Raw genomic sequence first — 27,048 nt, 5'->3', positions numbered from 1 at the left:
TACAATAATAAGGTTCATTCAAAGCGCTCGCCGTGTGTATCCAGCAATATAAATATAGATTATATTCAAGTCATAAAAGCTAGGAATAAAGGCTTTGAATTCCTCCATTCCAATAAAGTTTTTGCCCCTGTTTCACTGCTGATAGAATGCTGTAAATTTTGTCATATTCATAACACAATTATAGCAAAACATCTGTTTGTGGTTATGAACCAACAAAATACACATACTTTTTCCTGATCAATAAAATTCACAATTACTGTCAGGAAATATGACATCATAAATTAAAACCAATGATAAGATATTTGGATTCAAGGACGGTTAGGACAAATTGTAATGTTTACAGCAGCAAAAAGGACAGAGACTAAAAGATTGATTTGGGAGAACTTATCTGTAAACCTTCTTGAAATCCTTCATTGACACTCTTCTAACTTTTACTTATCTGTTTGAAGCATAGGGGAGGGGAATTGGTAAGGCAGAAAAGGCATGTCTCACTTTGATTTATACAAGGTTATATTTACAGGCAGGGCCAGTTCTAAAGGGCAGCCAGGTTGGGCACTGGCCCGACGGCCCCAGAGCTACAGGGGGGCCCTCAGCCACCTCTCCACTCCCCTTCTGCGATCCGCGGGGCCTCCATGCCCCCCCACACCCCTCCACCTACCTGTCTGCTTTCTTTTACCATTCCCCTTAACGAAGATGGCAGCTGCGGTTTCCCTAAGGTACTGAAGCCCCTGCCACCGTCTTAGTTGATGGCACAGATGCGCACGCATAGCACACACACATGCCATCAACAAAGATGGCGGCAGAGGCATCATCCCCTTAGGGAAACCGCAGCAGCCATCTTTGTTAAGGGCAATGGTAAAAGACAGGAGGTAGGAGGGGGTTGGGGGGTGCCGCGTGCACACACACACACACACACAGGCCGGGGGCCAGGGCAAGCTGATGCCCAAGGGCCCCGGCATTCCTAGAGCCTGCCCTGTTTACAGGAACCTTTACTGAAATTGTTAGAAGAATTTTTCATATGATTAACACAATTAAACAAGTATACAAGTTGCAAGCGCACTTGGAGGAAGCGGATTATCTGGATCCATTTCAATCGGGCTTCAGGCCTGGACATGGGACTGAAACAGCCTTGGTCGCGTTGGTAGATGATATGAGGAGGGCGTTGGATAGGGGCGAATGCACCTTTCTTGTCCTCCTTGATCTCTCAGCGGTTTTCGATACCGTTGACCATGTTATCCTCCTGGACCGCCTGAAGAGGTTAGGCATGGGGGGCACTTAATTGCAGTGGTTCCATTCCTTCCTCTCTGGTAGGTACCAAAGAGTGGCATTGGAGGATGAGGTCTCGGATCCTTGGCCTCTCACTTGTGGGGTGCCACAGGGTTCCATCCTCTCCCCGATGCTGTTCAACATCTATATAAAGCCGCTGGGGGCAATCATCAGGAGATTTGGGCTGCAATGTCATCAGTATGCGGATGACACGCAGCTCTATCTCTCATTTAAATCTTCACCGAGGTTGGCTGTAGAAACCCTGTCCAAGTGCCTGGAGTCGGTGAGTGGCTGGATGGGAAGGAATAAGCTGAAGCTGAACCCTGACAAAACCGAGGTACTGTTTGTGGGAGACAAGGGAAGGCTGGGGGATGTGGACCTGGTGCTCAATGGGGTACGATTGCCCCTGAAAGACCAGGTCCACAGCCTGGGGATCATTCTTGACTCCCAGCTGTCCATGGAGGCTCAAATCTCGGCTGTGAGCCGGGAAGCGCTGTATCAACTCCATCTGATACGGAGGCTGTGCCCCTACCTTCCCAACCATCTGCTCCCACTGGTGGTACATGCCCTGGTCACCTCTCGCCTAGACTACTGTAATGCGCTGTATGTGGGGTTACCCTTGAAAACGGTCTGGAAGCTGCAACTGGTACAGAATGCGGCGGCTCATCTGATTAAAGGCAGCCGCCGGCAAGATCACATCACTCCAGTGCTGAAGGAGTTGCACTGGCTACCGGTTGTTTACCGGGCCCAATTCAAGGTGTTGGTTTTGACCTTTAAAACCCTACACGGTTTTAGCCCAGTCTATCTGAAGGAGCGCCTCCAGCATCGTCAGGGATGCCGCTCAACAAGATCAGCCTCAGAAGACCTTCTCTCGATCCCACCGGTTAAAACAGCTACACTGGTGAGGACTAGAGAGAAGGCTTTTTCAATAGTGGCCCCCACCTTGTGGAACTCTCTCCCAAATGATCTCCGCCATGCCCCTTCTATGATGAGCTTCCGCCGGGCCTTGAAGACCTGGCTCTTCAGGCAGGCTTTTGGGGTGGGTTAGGTTTTTACTGTTATGGTTTTAAATTTTAACGTTTTAATGTATTGTTTTTTATCTTGTACATCGCCCAGAGTGGCTGGACAACCAGCCAGATGGGCGACTAATTAATTAAATAAATAAATAAATAAATAAATATACAATGCAGTGCCTAGTTTAGCATGACTAAAGAAAGCACTGTGAAGATGAATGATGTGACTTTTTATTCTTTTTTTTTTACATAGGAGTAAAGTTACATGAAACCAAGACTTGCTGTTCTGAACAGCTGAGCTTGCTTTCAGTAAATATTGAACAAGTTTGTCTTTACCTCCTCCCTTGGTGCCCATATATTGGCAAAAAGAGAGATGATCAATGTTGCTTAGGTCCCCCTCCCCATTCCAAGAGATGTAAAGAGATAAATGCATTCATCATGGTCGTTTGCTTTTTCTTTCTTTTTTAAAAGCACACTTCAGTCTCTCTTGTGACATGCATTTTTGGAATTACTGATCTAAAAGTTACCTTTCAAAAAATATGACCTTAATCCTGAAAACTAGGAACTGTTTACAGGCCTGAGCCATCAATGTGTGGACTATCAGTGTTGGCTCAAGGGGACCCTTTTCTGATTTTGCGTCTATATATAATGCCACCACAGAGTGATATCCAATGTTATGCTCAGAGCAGGCCCATTGAACTCTATTGACTTATTCTGAATATGACTTGGAAATGACCCATTTTATTTAACAATTTTTATCTTACATTTCACTTACTCCTTTTCTTCCACTAAGCCTGCTCAGTGGATAAATCTCTAGTTTTGTTTCCTTTAGGATGAAATGTAAGTATTATTTAGTAGTAGTTCCAACATCATTTCCTTGATTTAATAAATCACCTACACTTTTGTGAAAAAGCATGAGTGCCATCAACTTCCAAGACAAACATTAGTAACAAATGCTTAATCTTAATAATGTCACAATGGAAAGTGATTATTTTAACGGATTACTTCTGAGTTAGGAGAGAATGCTATATCAGACTTGACAAATGCAAATTTTTACTTCTCAAGAAGAATTAATCAGCTTAATGTGTCATTAAATTAATTGACATTCCTTAATATCCCAGTGCAACCACTGAAAGTCTATCTGCTCATTCACCCAAAGCCTTGACATATTAAAAGCCAAACTACAATTGTTTTGGTAGAGTGAGTTGTATGAAGGTTTTAACATACCTTGTAACGTAAAGCAGAATCAATGGCTGCATTATCATTAATCCTTTACAGTCCCATTGGTTTGAATGGGGGAGGGGGTTTAAACACATACATAACTTCCATTTAAATTAGTAGGAATTAGGGTAGAATAACCATTATATGTATATATGTACAAAATAACTTCCTGAGGGCTACTTTTCCTGGGGGGAGCTGCTTTTCGGAGGGGATATTTGGACAGGAGGAGTGTTAGGAGTCTACTTCTGTCTGTTATATCTTTCCCCGGTCTCCAGCCACTTTTATTTTCCTAGTGAGAGCTATGTACTTGGAACTCTGAGACAACCAACCATCCTGTTTTGTTACACATGTATGTCTGCATCACCTAAGTCCTCTGCACATGTTCAAAGTGAGCACATGAAGGTGACAGTAGAGTTCCACACACAAGCCCCACCCGGCCCACCTAATCTCCCCATGTCAGGTGTGCTTCTAATCACATTCAGCTGAACAGAGACAGAAGCCTCTCTGTAATCAGGGACACCACATTAGCAGGTCTCCCAGTCACACAGAGGCTTCTAAGCACATTCATCTGAACATGACTAGAAGCCCACTTCAGACCTACCTACTCAATGACAGAAAGTTGGGGTTGGCCACATGGGTTGTGGATTTTGAGGGTGGGGCCAGCACATGCCTCCATACACGTCCCCCACATGTTGCTTGAACACCCAAACAGGATTTTTGTTACATCTTTAAAAGTATTTAATTGTGACTGTATAATACCCATAATAAACAATATTTTCCCCGTGATTACCAGTGCTAGAGAAGGGGGAAGGATTCGATTCTTCTTAGTTATACCAAACAGTACTTTAATCTAGCGCTTTAAATGAAACTATTTGCTTGTACTTAGTGGATTGGGGTAAAATGTGTGTTTTGTGATACTCAGGGCTGGCTCCAGGCTTCTGGGGCCCCCTTGTCCACTTGCTTTCCTCTTCAAACCATACTAATCCTCCATGTTGGCCCCACCCCTTTAAAGTAAAACAAATCTTAACCTGGCTGCTTTTCTCCTCTCCTTTAGACCTGACTAAGCCTCCCCCTACTTTCCCCCTTCCCCATAAACCAGCCTGTCAGCAGTGTTCCTCCACGGCTAGCCTGAGTGCTCCCCACCACCCCTCCCTCCTCCACTGCTGCAATGAGCCAAGGAAGCTTTCCTGATGGTGGTGGGGAGGCGGGCTGCCTTAGCACCTCAGATGAGCACCCTCCCCACACATGGCCTGGAGGAAAGGGAGGCCTTGTGGTAGCAACCATCAAGGCCTCCCATGAACCGGCTTGGTGGCTCACACAGGCTGCTGCCTGCTGCTGCCCACTCTCTGCCTGGTCTCGCCCACCCACCCACCTTCACACCACCACCACCACCACATGGCCTGGAGGAAGGGGAGGCCTCACAGTAGTGACGCTGAGGCCTCCCACAAAGCAGTTCCATAGGTTGCCCAGGGTACCTCCCACTCTCTCACATTCCTTCCCGTTCTTTTTCCCCATGCTAGTCATGAGCCCAGCATAGCTGGGCCAACAGCACTTGCTTGCCTTCTTTCCCAGTCCTTCGCACACACTGGTGTTGGGTGTTGAGTGCAGTGTGGCTGGGCCACCACCCAGTCACTTCCTTTCCTTCTTCTGTGCACTTGCTCACTTTCTTTCCCATTCCTTACCCCCTTGGGCTGGGGCCAGTGAGGGGCCCTCTTAGCTCCTGGGCCCCTGGCTGGAGCCGGCCTGGTGATACTTCTTTCTCACCCTTCAGAAAACACAGAATGCCTTATTTTGAACTCCCAGACGATTCACCATCTAATAATTAACTAGATGATGATGTATGTGTTGTGTAGCTTAGACTGACACACCTTTGCTTGGAGGTAGGGATGTAAGGAGGCATTGTTTTCCATTCTGCCCTGTGTTAATCACATGCAGCACTGTTTCTGTACCCCTGCAGTTCATCTTCCACCAAAAACTGTGTTATTCACCTCACTGTATACATTAAATATGTTGTCATTATGTTGTTCTGCCCCATTCAACGAAAAGAAAATACAATATGTGGAAGGGAATGTAATACATATTGTTTGCGGAATAAAAGCAACAACAGTGAATACCGATCATATTCACTAGATTTATTTCTGTTATGGAGATAGGAACATTGGCAATTTCTGCTCCCATTTACATTTCCATCAGAATTCTCCAACAACAATCTACTTCTAAGGAAGAGTGCTTATAATTCTAACTTTAGATATCTTTTATGTACTGTGGATCACCAACCTAAGACCTCAAAGTGAGGAAGGAGAAAGTCTGGGCCTAGTTTTCAAGACTGAAGATCCAGATCCATCACTATCCCTACCCAATGCAGTGGTAGCCAGGGATCTTACAGAAGATAGATGAAACATCTAAAAATAGCATGTAAGATTAAGACTATAAATTAAGACCTGCAATTGTAAGGCATTTATGGAGTATTCTCTATCCTTTCCCCTCCCCATCACTTTTCTTCATATACTGAGGCTGATACACAAATTGTGAAATAGTCATCTGCCTTTGAAAGATACAGAACCAAAATCCAAAGCATTATTTCAATGGAGATCAGGGAGCAAACCAAAACATGGTTCAAAGGCCCTTTGCCAACACACCAAGGAAGACTCGTGACACATATATGGTTGAAATGTTATATTTATTAAAATATAACACATAAACAAATCAAATTCCAATTCGCCAATTAATAAATATCAAATCCTTCGGGCAGGTGAGGCTCCACCTATCTATGAGGGTCTATACCCTCCAAACCAGGAGGCAAGTCAGTCACATTGAACTGCACTCCCCAGACAAGGATGTGGGAAAACTTCTCCCTCCTTGCAATTGGAGTCAGGTATGTGGTTCCAACCTCCACACCCTGGCCCCGCCGTACAGGCGTTCACCATGATGCGCAAGCCGGTCCCACGTGGACACCCCCCAAATCCACACCAGACCTTATGCCTTGATGTTTCACCAGGGGGTGCCCTTTACCAAAATGCCTCATCCACCTCAATTTTAACCCCAATTACCTCACCTGCCCGAATTCGACACCACAAGAGGGGATCAGCTCAAGCTTGGTCCCCTCAACCCAAAGAAAACAGAGCCCCCCAAACCCAACCTAAGATCCTCCAATAACAAATCACACCCAGCATCCGAGAGATGAACACCATCATCCCGAAACAGATGAAGAGTGTGAAAACGAATCCTGTCATGTGGAATATAGGCCCCTCCCAATGACAAGACCAAATTCCTAACCTTCCTATTCACCCACTTCCTGGCCCTATCGGTCCTGTTAGGATGCACAGCACCCCTCCAGACCCGTCTCACCAGCATGTCGGACCACACTAAAACAAGGTCCGGATACGACTGGATGAGTGTATTAAAATCCCGTGTGATCTTAAGCAGCAAATCCATACCGGGCTGCTGCACCAAATCATTCTCCCCCAAGTGAACCACCAACACATGTGGCCGGCTAGGCGAAGCCATCAGCCGACCCACCACAGGCATGAGTGCATTCCATAGCATGCCTCTCTGAGCCTCCCAGCTAACCATAGTGCTGAGTGAAAGCTGCAGCTGTCTCCCGGCAACAGTAGAAGAGGCTCTCCGATGGGCCCAAAACAAAATCGAGTGGCCACACAGGACGACCCTTGCAGGCACTGGAAGGCTCCTCATACCTAAGAAGAAAGAACAACACATTACTATCAATATCTAATGTAGGACTTGAAAGCGGAAGAACGCCACCTTCCAATCGCCTGGATATCCTCAACGCTCATGCCCACGAGGGCGGCGGCCGTAGCTGCCCCAATCCGAAATGAGTGCAGCCCATAGACTCCAGCATCACGACCACTGGCCAACAAGGCCCGCTGAACAACGGTCCAAAATTGAAATTGTGTCAGGGCAGAACCATCCGCATGTACAAAGAGATAACGCTGGCTCGCTGGCCTCAATAACATAAATAATCGCACTGCAGCCACAGGGCATAATTCAGGAACCTGGCAAACTTTCAATGAAATAATACTGCCACGGCCCTTTTGATCCGTCTTAGAGACTTGAAGGGAAAGCCTAACTATATCTGCACCTAGCGTGCAATCGCCAAAGCAAAAGGCTCGATAGGACACATCGCGCTTTGAGGAAGCTAGCACTTCACTAGGGCGAAAAGCACCATAGAACATCGTCAGAGTTACTGCGGCGAACAGGTGCGACTCATACTGAGATGAGCACAGAGACCTAAATAAAGGCAGGATCTGAAGGAGAACATCGGGCGTGATTGGCCTCCTTCAGTCAGTGGGCCTGTGAGTGGAACGCGACCAACCCTGAAGGACCTTCCTGACCCTAAAGTCTACAGAATGATCCTGCATTCCTCTTGCCTGGGAAATAAAGGCCAGCGCAGAGAGGTGTCCGGCGATGGTAGAAATATGAGATTGCCCATTCAGATATAGATAAACTGCAGCCAATGTGAACAAGAATAGGCCATACAGGAGGCAAAGCACTAATGGCACGGAATGCCTGGAACGTCCCCAAGGCAAGCTGGTACACCCTCTGAGTGCTGGGAGCAAGGGCAGAAGTTATAGCTGAAGAACGCCCCATGCCAATCACCTGGACATCCTCAATGCTCAAGCCCACAAGGGCAGTGGCCGTAGCTACTCCAATCTGGAAGGAATGCAGCCCATAGACTCCAACATCGCAACCACTGGCCAACAAGGCCCGCCGAACAACGGCCCAAAATTGAAACTGAGTCAGGGCAGAACCATCTGCATGTATAAAGAGATAACGCTGGCCAGCTGGCCTGAAACACAAACATTACTGCATAGCGGAAAATGGGCATAAGTCAGGTACCTGGCAACTATAAAGAAGCAAAACTGCCATGGCCCTTTTGATCAGTCTTATAGACTTTTAAGGAGAACCTCACTAAATCTGCACCTAACGTGCAATCGCCAGAGCATAAGGCCCGATAGGACACATCGCGCTTTGAGGAAACCAATAATTCACTAGGGCGAAAAGCACCATAGAACATCGTCAGAGTTGCTGCGGCGAACAGGTGCAACTCATACAAGATGAGCACATTGACCTAAATAAAGGCAGGATCTGAAGGAGGACATTGGGCGTGATTAGCCTCCTCCGGTCAGAGGCCCTAGGAACGGAACGCGACCAACCCACAAGGACCTTACTGACGCTAAATCCACAGAATGATCCTGCATTCCTCTTGCCTTGGATTAAAGGCCAGCGCCGAGAAGTGTCAAGCGATAGTTATGACAGAATTAAGTTTTTGCCCTTTGAATACAGCATAAATAGCAGAATACTTCCAGAACACGTGCCCACGATGGCAACTGTTGCAGCTGCTCCTGCATGAAAGAAATGTAATCCTTAAACATAATGGCCTTGCGAATAACATAGCAATAATCAAAACTGAATCAATGCGTAGCCATTGATACTTGAAAAGGTAGTACTGGCCCACTGGTCTAATCAGAGAGAAAGATCCCTCAGCGAACCAGGGACAGAGAGGGCGATGGGCAGCCCCTCAGCTTCACCACTCAATCACAAGCCCACTGGTCCGTCTTAAACATATGCACTGACAACAGCACAGCAATATAAGTGCAGGGCTCAAATATTACAATGACTTGCCCGGAAAGCTAATTTTACCAGGGCAAAAGGCTCCCTAAATTATTGGTAAGGCCACCGCCCAGGATAACCGGCCTGGAAGAGGGGCACTAAGAATCATTGAAGGCAGGAACATCAACAGTATAACAGGGGCCACATAGGACCCGGCAGTATCAGGGTGGAATGCGACTAGCCTCATTTGGTTTTCATGAAATGGGTTCTTGAATGCCTTTGGCCTGAAAATTAAAGAAAAAAGGCAAAAAGGAGGCAGGATATATTCCCAACGGTAATGTCCTGCCCTCCTTAGTAGAGCATGGGCTGCAACAAGGTGTACATCAATCATACATGGGGGGGGATGGCCTCATAGGATCAGGCGGCATTCGAGTGGAATGCAACTGTACTTTGCGGAATAAACGCATGCACAAGGCGCATAGCTCAAATCACGTTGAGGTTCTGGGGATTTACCACATAACCATAGCCAAGTGCTGCACTGAACGTATCATGCGGATCAGAAGGGCAGAAGGCCACATATATACCACAAGCACTGTTGGAAAATAGTCCAGAAATTAAATTCTATTGTGAGCCCCAGGCCCCTTAAAAGCAGCCAGCCATTATTCGGCACACCCAAGATCCTAAATTGACACCAAAATACCAAACACCGACTGCATCAAAGCTTACCTACAGTTCAAGCTACAGGAGCAAGTCCTTTGTTCTTGAAGAAAGGATGGCCGTTGAAGTCTCATCTGGCCAGCAGCACTTGCACAACCCAGTAGAAGTGATCAGGATCTAGGCGACAACCTGGCCATAACGCAAAAGCCCACACAACCTATGCAGGTTTCCCACAGAAGGTTCTTCTTCATATGATGTAAACAAGTGCTGCCATCCCGACGTATGAATGAATGTGAATCTAACAGGTAGCAGCGCCTAGTATGCACGAGACTGCCATGAAATAGATGTGATTGAAGAGGGTACCTGTATCTTGTGAAACAAGCACTATACTATTCATATTTTTGGAATAAAGTTAAATTGAATTAAAAATGCCTTGGAAAAGCTTCACGATATAGATTTACCAAGTGCTAGAGGAGCAGTTTAAGCAAGAACCAATAAGCTATCATTCCTAAAATAGGCATATTGTATATTTCATTTAGCTATTTCGGGGATAAAACAAAGCATTCAAAACTACAGGCAATAGAATGCCTTAAGCAACCAACATATTAAAACATTCCTGCTACCCTCCTGCTATAGAAAAACTATTGTTATAAGCTTATTAACTACTAGAGATCCATAAAGAAAATTACAGTTAAAACTTAATCACTCAAAAAGCCAACAAACACTGATTTAGCAAACTTATATATATATATATATAATTATTTACTTATTTATTTATTTATTTTTCCATTAACCTTAACGTATCAGCTCTCAGAAAGCCACAACAGTAAGTTCACCTGGCTGTAGAGCGTTTCCTTTATGCTTGCCTAGCATAAATTACCTTTCTCTGAATCACACTTATACGTATTTTGAAGCCACATAAGAAGTCTGAGATGTGGGATTCCAATGAACTCACCTTAAAATACATTATCTATTGCCCTTTAGATGATATTACATAAGCATCTATACTTTTTCTCCATGCACAATAAATGCAACAAAATTATGAAGCTAATTGATCAAGAACAGCATTTTAAAACCAAAACATGAATTTAGGAGTACAAACAGAATTAAAATGGGGGGGGGGGTAAAGAATGAAACACCAATCAATTCCCAATACTTACGATAATTAACATTTTATGCCAAAGAAAACCCCAATATATATTAAAACAACTTACAAATTAATTAACTATCAATATAACGCAGATATTATTTATATGTATATAAAAATTGTTAAAAAAGAAATAATTTTTTTTTAAAAAATTATTTATGTATTTATGTATTTATTTATAATTAATTCAAAATCCAATATGAATTCCCTTAATTTATAAAAAAAAACAACTTATTTAATTATAATTAATTAATTATATAGCTGAAATACTAATAATGAATTTAAATATTTATTTATAACTAACCCAAACCAACCACTTGATCTCTAAACAAGGACAATATTAAATAAAACCGGAGAGGATATTATATAGTTAATTAGGAAACAACAAAGACACGGAAACAACTCAGAAGCGGGAAATTCAAATAGGAAAAACAAACGGCTGGAAGCAAGCTAAGGAAAAAACCTCCCGTGCCGCCTCACAGCTGATCCAGCCACACAGCTGATCCGTGGAGGAAAAGCTAAGAGGGGGGTGCTTTAAAATGCCCTACTTGCTTCACCACAGCGTTGAACCCCCAAGGAAGCAAGATAAAAGACGCTGAAGCGACGGACTCCGGCTACCAAACCGGAAGCAGGCTCCACGCAGCGACTTTATCAGCGGCACGCGATACACAAAAGCCGCCGGCGCACGCTGCTCAGCCGAAGCACAGCACACTCAAGCCTCCGCAATCAGGCGTGGCAGGCCCACGATGCCAAGGGCACAAAAGAAAAACTAACAAGGCACACACCGCACCATGAGGCGGTAAGAAGAACGGGATTATTTATTATTGTAATTTTATTTTATTTTTTAGTAAAACAGGGATCACAGGAGTAAAGAATACTACTCCGCCCTCCATCCCCTGCTAACGCTAGAGGACGGACAAATATTTTGGAGAGGGGAGGGGGGGTTGGGTTTAAATGGAAAGAAGGGATTCCCCCCCCCGCTTTCTGGGAACACCGTCTGAACAATTAAGTTAAGTTATAAATTAAAGCAATAAAATTCGTCACCAAATACGATCACCAACAATCAGTCACAAGGAGAATCACGAGGCAGCAAGGACTATGCCAGTCTCTCAGCCTTTCCCAACGTGCCGCAAGGCAAAAAAGGCGCGTGCCTAGGGAGGAGCAGTCTATATATAGCTGCTTGAACCCTTGCCCAATTGGACAAGGTGCACCACCTGACCTATTACAAACCTTTTTCGAACCTTCCCGAGCCTTCCACTAATAGGGTGTGGCAAACCCGTCCCTCACCAAATAGTCAGGAACGTCATTCTTAGAATTTTGTAGCATACCATCAACATGGTAGACAATTATGTCTATCTCTGCGCCTGTATGTTAACCAACTCACACTGTCACACACATTGTGTCATGTGTTGGCCTGGGTCATTGCTTGTGCATCGATTTAGAACATCACTTCTAGAACAATATTGTTTAAGGGCAGAATATGTGATTATAATCTTTTCAAGAGCTTGCATTTCACCATGTTCTTAAAAATACACAGATACAAGGCAATTTCCTGACAAGTATAATGTGATCTTTTCCTTCCCCAAATATTTTCCCTGTCTGTCTCTACTATCCTTGATGTTTTATGTTTTGTCCTAGTTGAACCTATACTATGAATATAGTTTGAAAACTGACAACTTAGAGCTATTAAAATTTACTAGGTCAAAGCTGGTTTGTAGTCTTTAAGGTCTTGTTAGTTAGAACTCCAGGAATCTCATGTTAGAGGTTGTTATTTTCCCCTTTGGTTTATTTTTAAGCCCAATGCCCCAAAGAAATCAAATCAGTTCCCCAATATCTATCTTTTTTTCCCGTTATGAATTCTCAAGTTATAATGAGAACAACCTTTAGCATTGGCTTTGACTCCTTGCCAATTTTGGGTGTTATGTGAAGGATAATTTCATTTCCAAAGGTATTGTGATTACACAAACAGAAAAACAATAATTCATGTTATCCAGCATCAGCATCAAATAATTTTGCAGTATTGATTTTGAAGAAAAGCCAGCATTATGGTATCAAGGTCTGTCAGACACCAAATAAGCAATTATGCCATTTCCCCCCAATATGTATATGCCTGTTCATGAGGTAGCTCCTGAGATGCCCAGGATTTCTCAGGAAATGGGGGGGGAAGGATAGTAGAGACTTGGGATGGCCAATTGAAGTATTATTCAGATCCATAAGTATATTTTCCCACTGTAGACACCATCCTACAGGTATGGATCATGTGTACACAATCATAGTATTATTTATTTTACTTTATTTATGAAATGGAAATGGATTGCCTTCAAGTCAATTCTGACTTATGGCGACCCTATGAATAGGGTTTTCATGGTAAGCAGTATTCAGAGGTGGTTTACCATTGCCTTCCTCCGAGGCTGAGAGGCAGTGACTGGCCCAAGGTCACCCAGTGAGCTTCATGGCTGTGTGGGGATTGAACACTCTAACCACTACAGCTGCCCTAAATGAAAGTTCTTAAGGTATATCATAGATATATGTATTTGCCGTAAAATGTAACATAAAGTGGTATCCACTGCTGATCATATGCAGAGTACCCCCATTGAAATCACTTAAGTTACTCGGGTACATTGATTTCAGTGGGTCTCCTCTGTGTATAACTAATGTTGGATATTATCCATAGAATATTTCTACATGGGAATAACTATTTATTACAACTTCATTACAACAATGAAAGCATTACAAGGGATATTATGGGCAACCAAGTTTCTGTACCTTGATTACAATTTGGTACGGTGGTCAGAGCAGAGGGTATATTTGAAAAACCTTGGGAACAGCATCTAGTCCATGGGACAACAGCTGGCTATCTCTAGTGTAGATTATTTGTGTATAATAAGCATATTGTAAGCTATTTGTTTTGCAGCCATTTTTATCAGGTTCATACTTTAACATTAGCATTTACACTCTTCACATTTGCCTGTTGAAACTTTTTTGTTTCCATTATTATTATTAGTAGTAGCAGTAGTAGTAGTAGTAGTAGTATGGAAAATTGTTGGGTCAGTAGATTTGCTTCACCATCATGATATGCATTTATTATCTTTCAAGTGCAGTGACAGCTCTACATATATAATATTTCATACCAGTTAAAGCCTTATGGTTGCATTTTTCTGGTTTTCTTTTACTGCTATGATAAAATTATTGAAAATACAGAGCATAGGATTCGAGATTCAGTAACCTTAAATGGGGGATCATTCTAAGGCTCAAACCCGACATTGAAATAAATCAGGTGTGGGGAACAAGAACCTTTTCAGCCCATTGGCCATGTTCCTTCATTGGCAACCTCATGATTAAACCAGTTCCTTTATCAGCTGTCACTAGACTAGCAATTGTGATCTCTTGCTTGGGCAGGGTAGAGGAGAATCTCTTTTACTCTCACCCTTTCCAAGGACAGCCTGATTAAATCTCCATCATTATGGCCTGTGTGGTTCGGGGGGAACACAGTTGTTTAATAAAGGAAAGGCTGAGGGCAAGTGCACTCAGACCGGGGAGCAATGCAGGCAGAGGTGGGTGGGAGAGAACAATTTGCCCTCAGAACGTATTATTCTAAAAAGATGTTAAAAGGAATTGAATTGTCCTCCATTTGATAACTGTTCAGTCAGAAAAGTATCAGATACAAGACTTTCATAATTATAAATCATTAGAAAGGAAAGATTTGCTGTTAGGATTTATGATCTGTATTAAATTCAGTGGGATTTAGATTAATTTAATCTATGGGGAGTTGGACACACCAAGATCCTTAAGAGCTATTTCCACTCTCAGGAAAAAGAGATAAATGATGGATGGCCCAAGAAAGCAACAAAATGAAAAATAATGAGGTTCATGGACTTTAGTCATGCCGCTCGTGCTAACACCAAGGAAACTATAAGCCTCTGGATTTGAAAAAGTGGCCACTGATACGCATTTTAAGGACCCATTAAATGGATGTAATATATAGAACTGCAAATGTGAAATGAACATGGGATATTTTTCAAGAAGCAAAAGATTATTCTAGCACGGGGCAGACAGATGGAGGGCTAGTTTAATTCTTTTTAGTCAGTGCATTGAAAATCCTTTCAAGCAAGAAAGGCATGGGTAATGCCTGAAGTATATTCCTTTTCTTTACCCAGTAAACCTAATTAAATAAAGTAGTATTTTATAGCCACCATTAGACAGAGCAGATACACAATCTAGATAAATTAAGAATGGCAGAATGCAGGATTATACCAGAGGGCTATCTAGTCAGTTGAGCTGATGCTTCTCGGAAGCTCACAAGTAGGATATGAAAGCAATTGCTCCTCTCCCCTCACAGAGCTACAGTTCCCAGAGTTCTCTGGGTAGAGGGATTGATTGTTAAACCACTCTGTGAATTGTATATCTGTGAGGGGAATAGGCATCTCCTAGCAACTCTCAGCACTCTTAACCAACTACAATTCCCAGGATTCTTTGAGAGAACCCATGACTGTTAAAAGTGGTATAATAGTGCATTAAATGTTTGGTGCAAATGTGGCCTTACACTGATGCTTCCCACATAAAAAGAGTGAAGAAGAGTTGCATGTTTCAAAAAGCCTCAGAATACGTACCATGAAGCTCCCCAATGTATGTCCAGGAACATGTATCTGTCTACATTTCCTATGTTTACTATGCCCAAATGTAGTTGTGGCCAATTCAACAGATGACTGAAGTGACTAGGAACTTCATCACTGATTGGGAATTTTAACATAGGTCCCTCTGGTCCTAATCCAACACTATACTGTGTTAACTGTTTTTCTGTTTTAATACAGAAGAGTCAGGAGTTTCTGTCTCTCCATCCAGGAATAAGGCAATTTCAAAACTGGCTCAGACTAGGTGTAAACATACAACTGAATCTTAGAACCAAGTGGAGAATCCTATGCCATTTGTAAGACTTTAAATTTGAAATCTCATATGGACATTTAGTACGTATATTGTTCCTGTTTAACACAAGCCATGGGGAACATGGCTATCAGTGGCTACTAGCCATGATGGCTATGCTTTGCCTCCACTGTTGGAGCCAGTATGCTTCTGAATACGAGTTCCTGGAAAATGCAGGAGAAGAGAGTGCTCTTGCACTCAAGTCCTGCTTCCAGGCTTTCCATAGGCATCTGGTTGGCCACTGTGAGAACAGGATGTAGGACTAGATGCGCTATTGGCCTGATTCAATAGGCTCTTCTTAGGTTCTTTCACATAATTTCAGCTGCTAATCTTCAGGCTACAGATGGCTCCTCCCCTAGTGACCCTACATTTCCAGAACAACATGGGACCAATACATAAAGCAACACAGAGTTTTTTGAACTAGGTAGCTCAGAATATGGAAGGGTACATGTCACAGAGATATGTGTTGAACTTTTTTAAAGTATGTTGCCAGTAGGCAATGTACTCATCAAAAATCTTGTCAAATATGGATTCATGTCATGAATCTTATATAATCAACCAGACATATTCATTTTCCCTCTGCATTTACATTACTTTTAGCATTAACTTTCTAAACCTGAGCTTTGGTGGGAGTAAATAGTGAATTGTATATATAGTTAGCTTCCCAACTCAACAACATATACACACATTTGTATATTATTGCTTCTAGGATGGAATGGGGAATCTGAGAGTCACCAAAAAAGGAATTCGACTTGAAGGTATATCTGAATTTCTACTTCCATTGTATGTGAAAGAAATCCATTCCCGAAAGGTAGGTTGCTTTGCTTAAATACAAAAAGCTTAAGTGCTTTTGTTTTTTTAACTGATATTATTGGATTTCTAGGATACCTTTACATTGACATTTAGGTCATGATTCCAAATAAGAAGTATTTTCTTCTTAGATTTCTGCACAGATGTGAAGAGAACTTAAAAGCTAATGTGCATCAATAATTATGTTTCATTTGGCTAACCCTGCAACATTTCTAAGATAAACATTGGTGTGCTTGTTTATACTGTATGGAACCATAGTTCCTCAGAGTGGCACAGAATGACAGAAGTTTTGCCATAGGTGGCTGATATATGATATGGCCCAATACATTTTGGAAACCTTCTCTTCAAAATGTGTTTTTCCCTGCCATTTGTAAAACAGACTTGGCAATATGTCTGCATTTTCTGAATTTCATACATATCCAACTCCTAAGTGCTACCAGATATGTGGCACCAACATCAAGAGATTTGGGGGCATTATGCTGCTGAACACCAGACTCTATGGAATAACAGTGAGGATAGGGCTATTGCCCTCATGTTCTGCTCATAGGCTTCCCAGAGGCATCTGGCTGACCAGGATGGGAAACAGGATACTGCACTAGATAGGCCATTGTTCTGTTCGATCAAGGTTCTTCTAATGTTCTAATTACTAAGTATTTACTCAACAATAAGAGAAAGCTAATGTTATAGCACTGAACTAGATATATTTTGGAAATATACCATTCAACATTAGGAAGCAGCTAGCAGATATAATGAGAAGTTTGGTACATTTGGAACATATGCTTGGCCTTATGCCTATGAATTTACTTCCAATTATGTGTGATTACAGCCGTAGGCCAAAATTTAACATAGATGTAAATATGCTTAGGCATATTGAAATCAACAGGCGTAAGCATGCATTGGAGTGTGTCCTTAGTGAATGGCTCGAGACTGGGACGAGAAAAGAATCTCATTCAAAAGTACATCAACCCATCACATTATTGTTTAGTGTGTAATTGTTTTACCTCTTGAAGTAGGACATTACAGAAAACAAGTGAAATTAGGACATTGTAAATTCTGCAGAGCAAGCCAGCTATTACAATTCCATCATGTGGCAATGGAGTTCTTAAAGATACATTTTTAGAAGTGTTTAGCTTTTTTTCAGTTCTTTCTAGCATACCAATGCTAACCAGTAATCAAGGAGTGATGCAAAAATGTTTTGAATCAATGAAGTATAGAGAAATGTAATGTGCGTAGCTGCTCCAAAGTTGTGAGGAATGAAGAGTTATTTTAAAACTTGTCCGCACTAAGGCTACAATAAGCACTGATTCTAATGCCCACTGCAGTTGTGTGCATATTATAACCTGTCCCGATATAATGTTATGCAGGAAAGTATACCATCTCCTAATTTAGGCCATATTTCTTACCATGTTACTTTAATGTGAACAGTTTATTACTCTGGTGTCTCCAGCATAATGAGCAGTATTACTCAGAATCAATCCTAATTCTGACTGCGTTGCCATATCCCATTTTTGGGCCACATTAGTATTGTGGTATGTTGAGAACTCTTGCATGTGAGCTTATTTGGAAGCTGCCCTAGGAATTCAAAGATGGGACAGAAATCCATAGTACACAGATTAAAAGGAAATGCTATGGCGGAGAGGATGGGTGAAGGAGTGCCTCCATCCTCTCATCTCATACCTTTCTACTCCATCCCTTCCCAAACACACCTTCACTCCTCCTCCTATTCCTCCTTCCCTCTGGAACCATTCTTCTGGCTCTCTTCCTCTCCCTCTCCCATACTGTTCTCTTGTAGGGATTAATGGACCAGCCTGTTTCAGGTCTGTCTTAATTTCCCATATGTTCATTCATAAATCCATTCCATCTAGTTTACATGTTAATCTGTGATTTTTAAAAAAATCGGTATGAAAACTCATATTTAAATGCATAATTAAATCTCTATTTATTATTTGTACCTAAATATTATAGATACGTATTTCATCCCCTCATATGTATTTAAACGTTTTTGTTTCAATTCATGCATATCTAAATGTAGTTTATCTTAAAATACATATTTTAGCGTATTTTGGTATGTTTTTGAGCTAAGAACTGTTATTGCAAAATTTGGAGAACAAACACAATTATAATTATGTTCTGATTTGTTCAGATCAGTCCAGAAAGTGTAGATCAGGCTGCTGAAATTGAATTACTCAAACATCTCTACTTTCATGTTGTCTTACTTTCCTTTGAATAACCTGGTGCTGGCGCTCTTTCTGCCACCCACCCCCAATTGTTCTGGCTCACTTTCTCTCCACCATTATCACCACCAAGTGCAGTAATTTACTATTCTCTATAATAATGAATGGTGGCCAAGGACAAAGTAAGAGGACACATTTAAGTGGCACCATTGGGTAGGGGATAGGTGTATTCTTCTTTGTGCATTTTGCAGCATAAAGCATAAAGCAGCCCTGGGAACATTCTAGAGAGCTAACTTGGAACTGATATCTGTCAGTGGTGTAAAGACCTCCAAGTTTAATTGGATATTGCAAGGAAATCATTTCTAATCTACTTGAGAGAAAACCATAAACTGAATTTGTGACTGCATTTCCTAAAGATTACCAAGTACTAGAGATGGAAAAGAAATGCAATTTGGTTTGTATTTAAAATGCATTTAAGAGGGAGGAGAACCATGTATGCCACCTTAAGCTCCTTTGGAGGAAAGGTGGGATATAAATATAATAATAAAATATAATATATAAAAAATTAAAGCCAAATTTATCAAATTTGCACTTTCTGAAACAATACAAGAGCTGAAACACAGACATTCTTCAACAGCTGCAATTTTCCAGCATTTTCAACCTTGAGTAAACATAGAAAGATCTTAGCAAAACACGTGAAACCAAAAGGTTTTTTGTTAATTTATTTTGATTATGCTTTGAGAAGGCTATGCCTACAACTCTCTCATCAGGCAAACTTCAAATTGAAAATGAGAATGGAAAAAGAAAGATCCTCACTAATAAGAAAACACACACCATTTAGGAGGGCAAGAATTCACATGCAACTTATCCCTATTAAGTGACTAACTTAGTAAGTGAAATAAGGTTAGAAATAAGAATTGCCAGTTTTTCTCCTAACCAGGAGTCTTTAATGGGGTTGCCAACTTTTACTGACTGCCACTCTACTTCTATCTCTAATAACCAGTTCATTTTTTTAAGTAGGAAGAAGTTAGAATAAGTATAGCCAACTTTTACCTTAACCAGGGTAATAGTGATGGGATCCATTGGCTGGTGTCACTTTGAAAGAATTCCGTCAACCTAACAGGTGGTATTGATTTGAGTTTGTTCTTTATCCACTTTCCATTGCTGGTGTCTGTTTTTTTCTCCCCCAAAATATTGATAATATCAATATTTTAAAGGAAATATTGATATTTTGAAAATAATTATCAATAAATGAAAGGAAATATCAATATTTTCAAAGAAATATCAATATTTGGAAGGAAATATCAGTATTTTGAAAAAGAAAGTAGCTTTACCACCACCTCCTCCTCTACTGTGACTGAGGCTGATTAGTTTTCACATTAGCTATCAGAGACTGGAGGAAAGCACCGTTTCAGTGCCCCTTATCCACCACCTCCTCCTTGGCAAGCCTAGAGTCCTTAATGAGGGCAAGGCTTTTTAGTCTCTAGATCTGCCTTTTAATAATTTAACGGGTTAACACTACAGAGATTAGAAGGCAAAGCTAGAGAGTCTTATCCATGTAAGTATTCTCTCACAGGGGTGGCCACTCCGTGGGTCTCCATGTGCTGCTGGACTACAGCTCCCATCATCCCTGACCATGAGCTGTGTTGGCTGAGACTGATGGAAGCTGTAGTTCAGCAGCATCTGGAGAGCCACGGAGTGGCCACCCCTGTGAGACTCTAGGACTAAGCTTGCCTTTTCATCTCTATTAAAGGTTTAGCTTGCTTCCTCCTGCATGGATTATTCAAATGAAAGGGGGTGGCAGAGACAGAGAGAGATCTGTACTGATGTGCTGTGCTGTGAGTAAAATCAATACAATAACAATATGTTTGAGGGGGGAAATTCAGTGTTGGAGAAAAGCTGTTGAAGTTCAGAGCAAACAGGATCACTCTGCAAAGGTGAAGAATATGCAGACCACTGAAAAGCCAGTGCTAAATCTGAATTCAGCGGAATTCTTGCCCAACCCTAGCCTTTAATGGGATTAACATTTTTTACTGGCTGCCACTGTATCTTTGCCTGTAACATCTGGTTCATTGGGTGATATTAGCAAGGGGCCATGTTGGTTCCCATGCCCTATAATCACCCCAGCTGATTTCTACACATTGTCTGTTAAAGGTGAAGAACAGGCTAGGCTGCGGGTTTTCAGGTCAATTGGCAAGCCTCGCCTTTAAAGGTTGCAATGTAAAAAGAGGAAATTCAATAGAAGAAGCACACATAGCCACACAGTTCCTCCCTAATCTCCCTCTTGCTCTTTTTCTGAAGCCTCTCCTTTACCTTCGGAACCTGCCCATCAGAAATCCATCTGCTATGCACCTCAGAGATATTTCCCCCTTTCCAGAAGGGGGGTGGGAGTTGATAGCTACTAGGCAGAACAATGCTCCTTTATGAGCAAAATCTAGCACAAACATTTTTTTAGCTGCTGTTGATTTCTATGAGAGGGTAAAGCACGGGCTGAACTATCTCCTTTGGACTCAGTGGGACTTTAACGTTTCTTATGTTTAGTGGGATTGTGCCCTAAATGTGGTTTGATTGTGACTGTCATAACTATTCCTACTTGACTGTATATTTACTTATCATACTTAAAATGCTTAGCTTCATAAGACAGATCTTTCCTCAAACGATCCTATCTTTAACACAGAAAAGCAGGATTTGACATTGTGCTTGATAGCAAGATCATGGATTCTGTTTTAAAAGGTTGTTCACTGCAGATCTAAAACATGGGAGAAAGAACCACACAAGGGGCCCAGTGACTATGTTCTTTCCATAAAAATGGAAATGGACTGCTTTCATGTCAATCCTGACTTATGGCGACCCTATGAATAGGGTTTTCATGATAAGCGGTATTCAGTGGTGGCTTACCGCTGCCTTCCTCTGAGGCTGAGAGGCAGTGACTGGCCCAAGGTCACCCAGTGAGCTTCATGGCTGTGTGGGGATTCAAATCCTGGTCTCCCAGGTCGTAGTCCCACACTTTTACCACTACACTACATTGGCTCTCTCTTTCCATAAATGTCACTTCAAACATTCAAAGAAACTTTTTCCAGTAGATTCATTGATCAAAACATCCAACCAGCCACAGAATGTCAAACATGCTTTGTGTCATACTTAAGATTTTGTCCCTGTGGCTGGAAGGCTCATATTAAAAAGAAAGTCCATCATATATAAGAAAGTCCATCATATATTCCACATCCAGTAACTGTGGAGTTCTGGCAAACAAAAAATATGAAATAATTCAGCTGAAAAATTCCATAGAGGACTGCAAAAACCTTTTGTCTTACTGGAAGATGCAGAGGGCACTAGCACTCCAGATTCCAGGACCGTGTGTGTGTGTGTTCTGTGCCTTCAGGTCGATTAAGACTTATGGCGACCCTATGAATCACCAACCCCCAGTAGCATCTGTCATAAACCACCCTGTTCAGATCTTGTAAGTTCAGGTCTGTGGTTTCCTTTATGGAATCAATCCATCTCTTCTTTGGCCTTCCTCTTTTCCTACTTCTGTTTTTCCCAGCATTATTGTCTTTTCTAGTGAATCGTGTCTTCTCATGATGTGTCCAAAGTATGATAACCTCAGTTTCATCATTTTAGCTTCTAGTGATAGTTCTGGTTCTAACACCGAGTTATTTGTGGTTTTTGCGGTCCATGGTATGCGCAAATCTCTTCTCCAACACTACATTTCAAATGAATTGATTTTCCTCTTATCCACTTTTTTCACTGTCCAACTTTCACATCCATACATAGAGATTGGGAATACCATGGTCTGAATGATCCTGACTTTGGTGTTCAGTGATACAGCTTTGCATTTGAGGACCTTTTCTAGTTCTCTCATAGCTGCCCTCCCCAGTCCTAGCCTTTTTTTTTATTTCTTGACTATTGTCTCTGCTTTGGTTAATGACTGCACCAAGGTATTGATAATCCTTGACAAGTTAAATGTCCTCATTATCAACTTTGAAGTTACATAAATCTTCTGTTGGCATTACTTTACTCTTCCTCTTTTTCCCTCTAACTTTTGTCAGCATTCGTTTCAGATCATTACTGGTTTCTGCTAGTAGTATGGTATTGTCTGCACGGGCCGGCTCCAGCTTGCCCTGGGCCCCGACATGTGTGTGTGTGTGCACGCACGTGCACGCATGCATGCACGCGCACGCACACAGCCCCCACCTCCCTGTCCGCTGTCTTTTACCATTGCCGTTAACAAAGATGGTGGCCGTGGTTTTCCTAAGGGGATGACACCTCCGCCACTATCTTTGCTGATGGCATGCATGCGTGCTACGCACGTGCATCTCTGCCATCAACTAAGATGGCGGCAGGGCTTCAGTACCTTAGGGAAACCGCGGCTGCCATCTTCGTTAAGGGCAATGGTAAAAGTCAGCAGACAGGTAAGTGGGGGGACGTGGGGGGATGCGGATCACAGAAGGGGAGCGGAGGGGCAGCTGAGGGGCCCCCTGTAGCTCCAGGGGCCATCGGGCCAGTGCCCAACCTGGCCGCCCTTTAGAACCGGCCCTGCATCTCCATATCTTATTACTCCAATTTTCACACCACCTTCATCTTGGTCCAATCCTGCTTTCCGTATATGTTCTGAATATAGAATAAACAAATAGGGTGGCAAAAGACACCCCTTTCTCATACCCTTTCCAATGAGGAACCAGTTGGTTTCTCCATATTCTGTCCTTACAGTAGCCTGTTGTCCAGAGTATAGGTTGCACAACAGGACAGTCAGATGCTGTGGCACCCCCATTTCTTTTAAAGCACTCCATAGTTTTTTGTGATCTACACAATCAAATATTAGGCCTGTTTTGACTGCCTAGGGTGGAAGTGAAAGCAACTCTGGAGTTCTGGAGGAACTAGAATGATTTTATTCCACATTGGTTGCTGCAGAACCTGCAACTTTCTGAAGAGAAAGTGGCCTGGAAACTTCTTTGCTATGGAGTGTATGTGAGAATTATGCAAGATTTGCTTGTGGTATTGATAGTATTGATGTTAAAAAGGGCTTTGGTAATACTCATTTTCAGAACATAGAAAGCTTCAATGTCAGACCATTGGTCTATCTAACTCCATATTGTCCATATTTAACTGGCAGCAGCACTCTAAAGTTATTTTTTCCTAGCCGTACCTGAACATGTTAGGAGTTAAACCTAGGACTTTTTGCATGCAAAGCATGTCATCTAGCATCAGTGGAGCCCTTCTCCACCATTTCAATATATATTAGTGCCAATTTGTGTAAACATATTGGGTCATATTCAATGCAGTGCTAAGGAGATTGTTATGTCAGCACAAGTCTTTCTGCTATTCTCTCTCCTCCCCGAGTACTGTTCTGAGGGTTTCTCCGATCCTTCAGAGCAGATTTGGGGAGGGCTAGAGGGGGAAGAGGGGAGAAAGTCTCATTGTATAGCATAAATCCTTGCAATGGCTTCTGCTAGAGCAACAAGTTAATTAAATATGACCCTTTTTTATTTATTGTCTTTGGACAGTTTTTTGTCTTAGGATCTCTGAAGTGAACCAAAAAATGAGAAGCTGTTTTTTTTACTGTGATCATACTTTTTCTGTGTCCTCTTTTGTACTCTTTGAAGTCACATCAAGGTTTTTTAAAAAAACAAAAAACAAAGGCCACATATATTTCCCTGTATTTTTGCCTCCTTAGATTTTGTATCCCCAGAACACTGTTTCAGCTTGCATTTTTGGAAGTCTAAACCTAGAGAGAGAGTCAGTGTGTTGTAGCAGTTAGAGTGTTGGACTACGACCTGGGAGACCAGCGTTTGAATCCCCACACAGCCATGAAGTGCACTGGGTGACCTTGGGCCAGTCACTGCCTCTCAGCCTCAGAGGAAGGCAATGGTAAAACCACCTCTGAGTACCGCTTCATCGGGTTGCCATAAATCGGGATCGACTTGAAGGCAGTCCATTTCCATTTCAAAGCTATTGGAGAAGTTTTGTCAAACCATGTATGACTTGGGAGACAAGCTCTTAAGTTTGAGTGGGGGGTAGTTTAGTAATTTAGTGCATGTAGATCTGTTGAATAGGATACCGGTCCACCCATCTCTCTCTCTCTCTCTCTCTCTCTCTCTCTCTCTCTCTCTCTCTGTGTGTGTGTGTGTGTGTAGGGCTTTCAATCAGTAAAGAGAAAGGACATAGCATCTTGTTAAGGTTTAAATAATTGCCTTTGTGTACAATAACGGAGAAAACTCTTTTGAATGCAAAATTTTAGCTAAGGCAAAAAAAAAGTATTTACTAGGGATTCTGTATGACTACTAAGCTCTCCTTTGGGAACAAGGTGTTGCCCAAATGATAATGATTCATGAATAGTAACTCAATAAGCTATGAGATATTCATGGGAAGTGCAGACCTTAATATAGGAAGAAAGTTCTCATGAGAACATGGATCACACACAGCTTTCTATCTATAATGTAAAAAAAAAGAAAATAAATATTAATATGGATTACAATGTCCAAGAGTGTCAGTCAGAAATAATTTACTTCTTCCTGCTCCTGGGTTTAGTCTTTGACGACTTATTTTTTTAAAAAAATAGAGATTTGCTGCCTACTGTTGTGTTTACTGCTATTATTCTTACCTATTTCTTCTCCCCTGCAACTTCTTTAACTAATTCCATACACCTGGGAATTCTGTGCAATACCTTCCAGTATATTCAAAGCTTTCTGAGCAAGACACTGGGTCTATTGAAAAGAAAATTTATTGTGAGCCTTTTGAACAGGAGCTTCCTATTATTAGAAGTCTGTGAACTTTAAGATGCTTCAGTCTGCATTAAGTCTGTGTTTGTCTCCATACATGCAGTGAATTAGAATGCTATTACTCTGAAAGTCCCATTTATATTACCCAAAGGCTTGCAGTGCTGTATGTAATGCGTCTCTGCCTGCTGATAAGACAGCAAATTAAAAATACTAGCCCAAAAAGCCCAAACAAAACTCTGTTTAGGGAATGCAACCCAAATGATTGCGGCTTTGAGTTGGCAGCATTGTTTCTAAAATATAAATTAATTCATTAGAAGTATAAATACATATTTTAACATTGTCTTTATCTTGCACTGAGTTAAAGAAAATAAGCAGATGAGTTGGAGAGATGAATAATTACATCTGATAAATCATGTTGTGAAATTGCCTAGTTAAAAAAAAAGAATACACTACCATGACACGGATTTGAAAAGAGTGCTTCTAAATTTAGTTTCATGGCAACTGCTGGGCACTACATAATCTCAAATAAGGATAGGAGGGAGGAGGCAATATTCCACATGTGAATGTCAGCACCTAGCATTTTCTACGACTGGGACATTCATTGTGGCACTACAGTAATACCTCATTTAAGGAAGGAAACTCCTTTTAAGGAAGGTATTTTTAAAGGTAAAATTGATCAGAGTTGCTTTGCTATGGATAAACTTTCAAGCTGTGCCTTTGCTTTAAGGTGAAACTGACCAGCCTGTTTCTTTCCTTTGCTATCATCAGTAAACTGATAGGCCTGTGCCTTTGCTTTGCTAGGGTAAAACCGACAAGCCTGTGTGTTTGCTTTGTATTAGAAGAGATCTCTTGCTTTCTCCCAGGGCTGGAGAGGGAAGGATCCAATACGATTCAGAGGGGAGGGGAGGATGCTGGGTAGGGCGCTGCGGAGGTACCGGATAGGCACCCTTTAAAGCGCCTGTTCAAGCTGCCCCCACCATCTATGAGCAGGTGTAGGAACCTATCCCTATTCTTACCATGTTATTCCTACCTCTGGTACCAAAGTTTCTGTTAAAGAACTAATGTCCAAGAATGTATCTACTTTGTCAACTGAGGTATTACTGCATTTCACACAATATGGTTTAGCCACTATTCTGCCATAAGCATCTGAATTCTTCCTACTGAAACCCAAAGCCCAGTGGCCTGTTTAAAGCCAATCTGCTCGAGTAATGCTAGCCAACATTATACAAGAAAGATGCTGTAAAATTCTGGCATGGCATCATGTTGTGTCTCTATGTAAATTAGCATATGTACAACACATGATAATTTTAGTAGTGGCTGAATTTGACTACCAAAAGTAATGTATCAGAAAATTATTCTCTGGCAAGTCCAAATCCAAGAATCCCAAAGCACTGCTATAAAGAAGTCTGTGTGTTCTTCATTGTTTATCTTTTTGCATGCATCTGTTTACATTGTTCCTTTGATTACACAATATCAGAATGATTGATAAAATCTATTGTTCCACCTCCCCCCGCCCCCCCCAAAAGATTTATTGCTTATGCAGAAGAAAC

The 27,048-nt window shown here is 41.9% G+C and overlaps 1 protein-coding gene across 4 annotated transcripts in view; it reads left to right on the top strand.

Moving 5' to 3' along the window:
• SGCZ (sarcoglycan zeta) overlaps positions 1 to 27,048 on the top strand; it is an 832,502-nt gene that overhangs the window by 635,710 nt on the left and 169,744 nt on the right. For all 4 annotated transcript variants that reach the window (XM_061583978.1, XM_061583976.1, XM_061583977.1 and 1 more), the window contains exon 3: positions 16,505 to 16,606. In XM_061583978.1, coding sequence (XP_061439962.1) covers positions 16,505 to 16,606 — 102 coding nt within the window. The remainder of the gene's footprint in view (positions 1 to 16,504; positions 16,607 to 27,048) is intronic.

The sequence above is a fragment of the Rhineura floridana genome, chromosome 9, assembly GCF_030035675.1.
Source record: "Rhineura floridana isolate rRhiFlo1 chromosome 9, rRhiFlo1.hap2, whole genome shotgun sequence".
NCBI lineage: Eukaryota > Metazoa > Chordata > Lepidosauria > Squamata > Rhineuridae > Rhineura > Rhineura floridana.
The sequence above is the reverse complement of the archived record's forward strand: the minus strand, read 5'-3'. Positions and strand labels throughout refer to the sequence as shown.